Source organism: Onychostoma macrolepis, chromosome 16, assembly GCF_012432095.1.
Source record: "Onychostoma macrolepis isolate SWU-2019 chromosome 16, ASM1243209v1, whole genome shotgun sequence".
NCBI lineage: Eukaryota > Metazoa > Chordata > Actinopteri > Cypriniformes > Cyprinidae > Onychostoma > Onychostoma macrolepis.
The window spans coordinates 22,211,168-22,218,686 of record NC_081170.1 but is presented as its reverse complement, the minus strand read 5'-3'; the positions used below and the strand labels follow the sequence as shown (position 1 = coordinate 22,218,686).

The following is a 7,519-nucleotide window of genomic DNA, read 5'->3' as shown; positions in this document are numbered from 1 at the left end:
AGAACAAAAAAGAAATTAACTGAACTTTCCTTTTTGGATTGAAGAGGATCTCTTTAAAAATATTCAGACTCCACGATACAAGTACTCGTTTTGTTAATTTATATGAGTATAAGTGGTCTGGTTGTACTGTACAAACAACATCTTTTCCTGTGTTCAGCAGGGGAGAAGAGTTCTGGAATTGCATTAAAAGCAAACAGAAGAACTGCAGCAGCAGTGCAGGATTTAAACAGACAGACTGTGCACACAACAGAGAAGTGAGCTGAACTATAGCGATTAGCTATCAATGTCTTTAATGAGGTTAGAACTCACTCCACTGGACTGGCTCGCCATGCAGAGGGAGGGAGACCAGCCTCCGCAGAGTCAGGCTTTTTCTGAGGGGAAGAACACTTACTCATTCCTCTAATCCAGTCTGAGAGACATAATAGCTTGATATCTAACACACACAACTTCTGTGAAGAATGCTTTATAAGAATAACAAATCCCACAGTTTCACTCCATATTTGACCCAGACCTAATGGCTTTAGGGCTACAGAGATGTTCTGTTCCCTATGGAGAATCCAAATCAATACTTTTACAACAACCATTCCTGCTGGAAAACGAAAAATAGCGTGAGCCTGTCAGGCAGAATATTACATGCAATGGTACTGTTTTACCTCATATGACCCAGATATGATTACGCTATAATCTTTCAAGAATTTACAGTATTTATATGATGAATGATACAATGCGCATCCCAATAGGTGGAAGTTGCCAGCTAAACATGGAGTGCAGCATGCCATCCATGACGGCAGGGCACTGAAGCCAGCAGGAGATAATAACTGAGTACCAGCAGGATAGAATATAGTGGGGCAGTCAGCTAAAGGTAGATCACCACTATCACATCATTAAGCTTATAAAACTAAAACAAAACCAGAAAATATACTACTGTTTGAAGCACACGCAACAACATTTAAAGTACATAGTTGATTGGGGGCGGGGAAATAGCATTTGCATAATTTTTTGTAGGATTCTAGAAGGTTTTTCAGACTTGCAGCTGGTCTTGAATAGTCCAGCAGCAAGTGATAGTATTTAGTAGATCTAAATAGTAGATTTAGATCTACTATTCTTAAAATAAGAGTTATTAAAGGGATGGTTCACAAAAAAATGAAAATTCGGTCATCATTTACTAACGTTCATGACGTACCAACCCTGTATGACTTTCTTCTGCAAAACACAAAAGAAGATATTTTGAAAAGATTTCAAACTGTTTAGTCCATATAATTAAACTCAAAACACATTGGACCCTACTTTCATTGTACGAAAAAAAAGAGAAAAAGACGACATTGTTCAAAATACCTTCTTTTGTTTTCCACAGAAGAAAGAAAGTCATTAAAGGTTTTAGATCAACATGAAGGTGTGAATTTTCATTTTTGGGTGAACTAGAAGGGATGATCATGTTCAAGATTATGATTAAACTATTATTTAATATGTTTATTCAGTATTATTATATACTATTACAGTATTTATTAATGTTTTGAGTTTTCTTTTTATATTTTCAGTTATTTTAATTTTAGTTTAGGTTGTTATTTTATTTATTTATTTATTTTTATTTAGCTTTAAATTTCTGAAACATATACATATTTTTTTTTAAGTAAAAATTTTTTGCACTTCAGTTTGAAATTAAATTTTTTAAAGATTGTTCTATTTAATCAATTTATTTTTTCAGCTTCACGTCAGCGAACAAAATTTCAGTAGTTTTAGATTTAACAACCCTGTTTCAAATTTAGAGAACTAAAAACACTAATAGCAACCACTGATCTGACACTCATACCAAGTCATGAATTATATGCTAAACGAAATCAGGCCAAAACAGAACCTGTGTCTGTAGAATCCAAAAAACACCTGTTAGATTTTGCTTTAAAGCCAGTGCAGAAAGTCTGCAGATAACACCTGACTCTACATGCGTGTCACCGCTGAGGTGAAAGGTCACAGCTCACCTGTCTCTCTGCTCAGTGGGCTCTTCTGCTCCTCGTCCAGCCTCAGGTGGCCCAGCAGATGCTCCAGAACCTTTTCAGGGGCGGCGGGCACGGCAGCGTACCTGTGGGAAACAGAAGAGTCACTGGAGTCTTCCTCTTCGATGGAGGACAGGGAGCGACTGCTGCACCAGCCTTCCTCCTCGCCCTCTTCCTCCGTGCCCTCCTCATCAATGTAACGGAAATACGGCACGTCGAACGTGGGCACGGTAGCTCGGTCAGCACTGCTGGTATCGGAGGACTCGTCCTCATCCTCGTCTTCCTCCTGTTCCACCAAAGCGGCCGGCATTAAACTGCCGTCCAGGCGCGGGTCCGGGGCCACTGCACGCCTGCTGCCCATGTCGGCATCGGCGCCGACTTACCACATTGACCTGGAGGAATCGAGGAGACTTTGTGCAACAGCCTGACGTCCCCCTCTTTGCGCTCTGGAGCTTCTAGTTCAAGCCAAATGGATCCATAGGAAAGAGCGCACGGCAATGCAGCACATCCTCAGACGAGTATGTGTGTGTGTGTGTGTGATTGAGTGCGAGAGAGAATGACTTCGGGGAGATGAGAGATAAAAATAAAGTGATAAAGAGGCAGGGCTGGACAGATTACATGCAAGACGGACTGACAAGAGTGAGAAATGAGAGTCGAGAGAGAGAGAGAAAGGGTGTGCGTGCTCTCAAGCGCCGCTCGCATGTGAGAGCGGGCGTGCGACTGCTTACCTCCCGGTCCAGGAGGAGGAGGAGGGGGGGGGAGCTCTCGGTGACGTCGTCCTCTGAGGCAGCAGCACCTCGTGGCTCCGCTCTCTCTCACACACACGGACTGCTGCGTCACTGGAGGGCTGCAGGGGGGAGGAAGGGAGGGAGGGGTTACATTATCACCAAGGAGATTCCCTGTCTTCCCGTCCCTGTCTGTCTCCCTCCCCTGATTTCCATCACAATACAGTTTTAAATTAAACAGCCTACATCAAACGGCGTTGTTCAATGGGTTCGTTTTATCATGATCCGACACAATGCTACTGCAAGACTGCATTTATATTTTAATGATTTGCTCGTTGGAAAGACGGATTAATTTGACTAATTTAGTTATTTGATATTGCGTAATCATGAGCTGCAATCAGACTATGCTGAAATGTTATGTGTGGTGAACTGGTTTGTTGAACTGTATATATACACGTATACAGTATGTGCTTGTATAATGAAAACATACAGTATTTGAACTGGGATAGTCCACCCAAAAATGAACATTATTGCTTCAAATCTAATTTCTTCTGTGGAGCACAGAAGAAGATATTTTGAAGAACGTTGGTAATTAAACCATTTTCGGTTCTCATTGACTTCCATTGTATTGACAAAAGTTTGATTATTGACATTCTTTAAAATGTCTTCTTTTGTGTGCAGCAGAAGAATGAAACTCATACAGATTTGGACTGACATGAGGTTGAGTAAATGAAAATTCCTTTTTATCTTTCTTTTTAAGTTAAGCTCATAATTATATGAAATATGAATGCCATAGCATTAGAACAAAATATTAAACAAACCACCATTTATTTTAAAGAAAGATAGCACAAACACATTTTCAATCAAAACATTTCACAAAAAAGGTCTTAAACTATTTTTTAAGTAAGTATTAAAGGGGTCATGAACTGAGAAACCAAAATTCCCTTGATCTTTTGAGATTTAAGAGGTCATTGTGCAATAAAAACTGTAAGTTTCAGAACTCAAAACTTTCTTGTTAGTCTAAAACAGCTTATATTGAAGGCAGGTTGCTAAAACGACAGCTTTTGGAATGTTCTACTCTATGATGTAATAGTGTGGATAAGCACCGCCTCCGCAGCGTTAGATCAACGCCAGCTTCGACGTCGCTGCCTGTTTAGCTCCGCCCACCGATTTGCTCATGTAGTGTAAATAAAGACAAGGGCGAATGCAAGTCTACACAGAAACCAAATGATAAAGATGGCTCGGTGCCAAGCTGTGGAAAAACAGTGTTTGCATTGCCTTCCTTCTGATCCTAACATTAGGAAAGAGTGAATGAACTTTATTTTTAATGAAGATCCAGACCGAGTCAGTAAGAACTTGGTCCTTTGTTCACTTAATTTTACCGCAGATTCGTTTAAAAACAAGGCACAATTCGACGCGGGATTTTCGAAAAGATTGAAACTAAAAGACGATTTTTTACCGACTATATTGAATCTGACAGTAATGTGACAAAACACAAATGTGAGTATCTGTTTTCATTACGTGATCACTATTGGCGTTGTCTCTTCTTACAGATCGTTTGATATGTATGGAGTTGGGGTTTTTTTTGGACCTAAATCACAACAGCGTCCATCTATGAGGAATGTACACTGACAAACATACACAACTATTAGTCAATCATAGCAGTGGGCATTTACTTCCGAGTTTACAATCCGCCACACCTATTCAAACAGAGCGTTCTGATGAGGGGGGTTAAAAAAATAGGACAAATAGAAAACAGCTCATTACTTATAAATTATGATGTTTTTTGATGTAAAAATCTTGATTACATTATAAGTGGACCGCAGAGAAAGTACAAAATAAAAAACAAAGGCAGTTCATGACCTTCTTTAAATATAAAGCAATAAAAATACCGTTAAAAATAAGAATGACATTTTCACAGCAACATTTGTTTGCTGATGCCACAGACGTAATTGCTTTGCAGTGGCTTGTAATTTCATAAAGAACTGCAACATGATGCATGATTCAAGTCAAAGTAATTATGTATTATAGAAAGGGATTTATAAGAATAATATTCACTCTGAATTTTTTTATGTGAGCATCATAATTTGTCAATAATATGCAAAATATAAATAAATAATAAAAAAAACAATAATCCTAAAATAAAAATATTTATTTTTAATGAAAATAGAATATTCTGTTTCTTGGCCTTTATGAAATATTTATAGATGGCTTGTTAATATTCATTAGCGGGGGTTGCAAAAAATACATTTGGACCCATGACAATTTGGATACATGCATTTTTAACTGTGGCTTTAGTGTTCAATAGCCCACTTTTAGTGGCCATTGCATATATATTGTAGGTGTATATGTGTATACAGAATGTGTTTGTGTGTGTATAAAGGAAAGGTTCTGGGAACCAACATTTCACTGTTATTGTCCTGTAAAAGCCCTGTCACATTGCCCTGTGTGTGTTATCAATCTTACACAGCTCTCTGAACACACTGAAACACACACACACACACACACTGAGAACAAAGCACTCAATCCATCCCATCTCCAATATTCATATACTCTTAAAACTCAACAGACATGTACAAACACAATTCACTACATCAGACATAACCATTGCTGTATATAATTACGTATACAAAACATTAATTTAGGTGGTCAAAAATTGACTTTACTAGTGCAGACTAAACCATATGGAAGACTCTAATATACTGTCAACGATGGAAAGACAGAAGAAAATTTGATCATATATGAATACTTAAAAACCACTCCGGACTCTGAACTCCAATAAAGGGTCTGTTTGCTATAGTTTAGCCAGCATGTGAACTGCTGGCGTGACTCACTGGTGTGTGTAAATATAGGTGTGAACCTCTCACGCCTTCCATAATGCTTCAGCCAACAACATACGGACCAGGATCTCACCATCACTCTATGAAAACATCCTCATTACAATGATGCACTAAGAGAAGCGCATTTCAAGTTAGCAGTAATTAATGGATAGATCATTCAGGGTTTGTGTGTGTAGGTGTGTGTGTACGTTTTAATGAGCTGATTTTCATGCTCTCTGTCCCCAGACCACAGCAAACAGCACATCAGTCAATGTGGTGCGTGTGCGGCCGTAATTAGGCAGACAGACAGGCTGGAGGGTCCAGCACTTTTCTGCTCTAATTGCCCATTGCACTGAAGCATTGAGAGACCTTCGGTAATCTTGCACGCGCACACACACACACACACACGTGCATGTGCACACTGCAACCCCCACACACACACTCATGATGATCAGCACAAACTGCATTAAAAAAGCCACAGTCTCAGACTCATCTCCCCGGGCAGAAGTTTCTGCTTGGCTTTGGCCTGGCAAAAAGCTCCATTAACGGCAGCGTATCATAAACAACTCCTGTCCATATATCTAGACTCCAGGGGAGGAAATCTGAACGTTTAAGTCGTGGCAGAGGAACATTACGTAGGATTGAAATGTGGCATTAAGATGTGCTAAGGCTTTCGCTGGAAGTGAAGTGAAAACTTCTTGGCTGTTAAAATGCCACCTTCTTCAGCTATAAATGGCATCAGTGCGGGCTAGAGGCAAACTCGAATGAGCTACGCTTGTTTGATGCAAGAATCTATTTGCGTCTTTTCTTTCTACCCACAGAGTCAAAATCCATTTGCATGCATTTTTCTGAATGGGCACCAGTGACAGCGTATTTGATGTCAGAGGCAAAATAAGATACAACCGAATGAAAATGAAAAACGTAGGAGATTTCATCATAAAGGTGCAGTCACACTGCATCTATTGTTAATAATGTAGATGCATGAAGCACAGCACACAGAAGTCACTTTCAAACCGAGCCGCTTTCTGTTGGCGCAATGAAGAAAATTCACTGACCAAATGAGTTGCAAAATCTGTGTGGGAAAATCTTTCTTCCTCATGCAAAATTCCAAATTAAATAGATTCCTATTGAAATTACTGGATTTCACCAACAAGAATTTGCAGAGCAATAGTAAATGTGAAGGCATATTAAAGGTGACCTATTATGCCCCTTTTACGAGATTTTTCTTTGCTTGATTGTGTTTATGGGGTGCAATATAACATGTCTTCGTGTTTCATATATTTCACCTTTATTGTAAGCCGCTTTCTCCTCTGTCATTTGAACGACCGGTTGACTTCCTGATTCTCTGAAACCACTCCCTCAGAAACAGGCAATGGGCTCAGATTGGTTAGTTGGGCCGGTGTGTTGTGATTGGCTAAACTGAGTACTGCACATTGTCCGGAAACTTCACGCCCATTACCTTCACGGGCGACAGTCGCATGTGCTGCAGTCAAATGTAAATAATGGTGTCAATATTGCCATATCAGTTTGAGCCAGAATCAGACCCAGAAAGCGGTAATGAAGAGAGTCAAGCAGAACTTCCGCAAGCACGGCTCTTACAAAACGTTTCTGAATGGAAGTTTGCTGTTGTGATTACATATGATTTTTTTGAAGTTTGTACACGTTTGTCTTATGCACACAAAATAGCATTGAACTAACTGGCTACTATAACCAAACAGCGTTGGCTTGTGTTTACGGTCTTGATCAAATTGAAAAATTACGTCATAAAGTATACATGGAAAATACATTTACAAAATTAGTACATAATTACAAATTCGGGTCCAAAATGTTTGTACGCGTTTGTCAAAGACACACGAAATAGCATTTAACTAACTGGCTACTAAAGCCAGCGTTGGCATTTGTTTACGTCCTTGATAAAATTAAAACATTACGTCTGAAATTATACATGCAAATACATTTAAAATTATTAAATCTTACTTACAGG

General features: G+C 39.2%; 1 protein-coding gene across 4 annotated transcripts in view; it reads right to left on the bottom strand.

The window, feature by feature from the left end:
• Positions 1–7,519, bottom strand: part of rapgef5b (Rap guanine nucleotide exchange factor (GEF) 5b) — a 67,392-nt gene that overhangs the window by 31,787 nt on the left and 28,086 nt on the right. For all 4 annotated transcript variants that reach the window (XM_058746371.1, XM_058746370.1, XM_058746372.1 and 1 more), the window contains 2 exons: positions 2,720–2,838; positions 1,977–2,077 (listed from right to left, as the gene is read on the bottom strand). In XM_058746371.1, the coding sequence (XP_058602354.1) occupies positions 1,977–2,077; positions 2,720–2,838 (220 nt within the window). The remainder of the gene's footprint in view (positions 1–1,976; positions 2,078–2,719; positions 2,839–7,519) is intronic.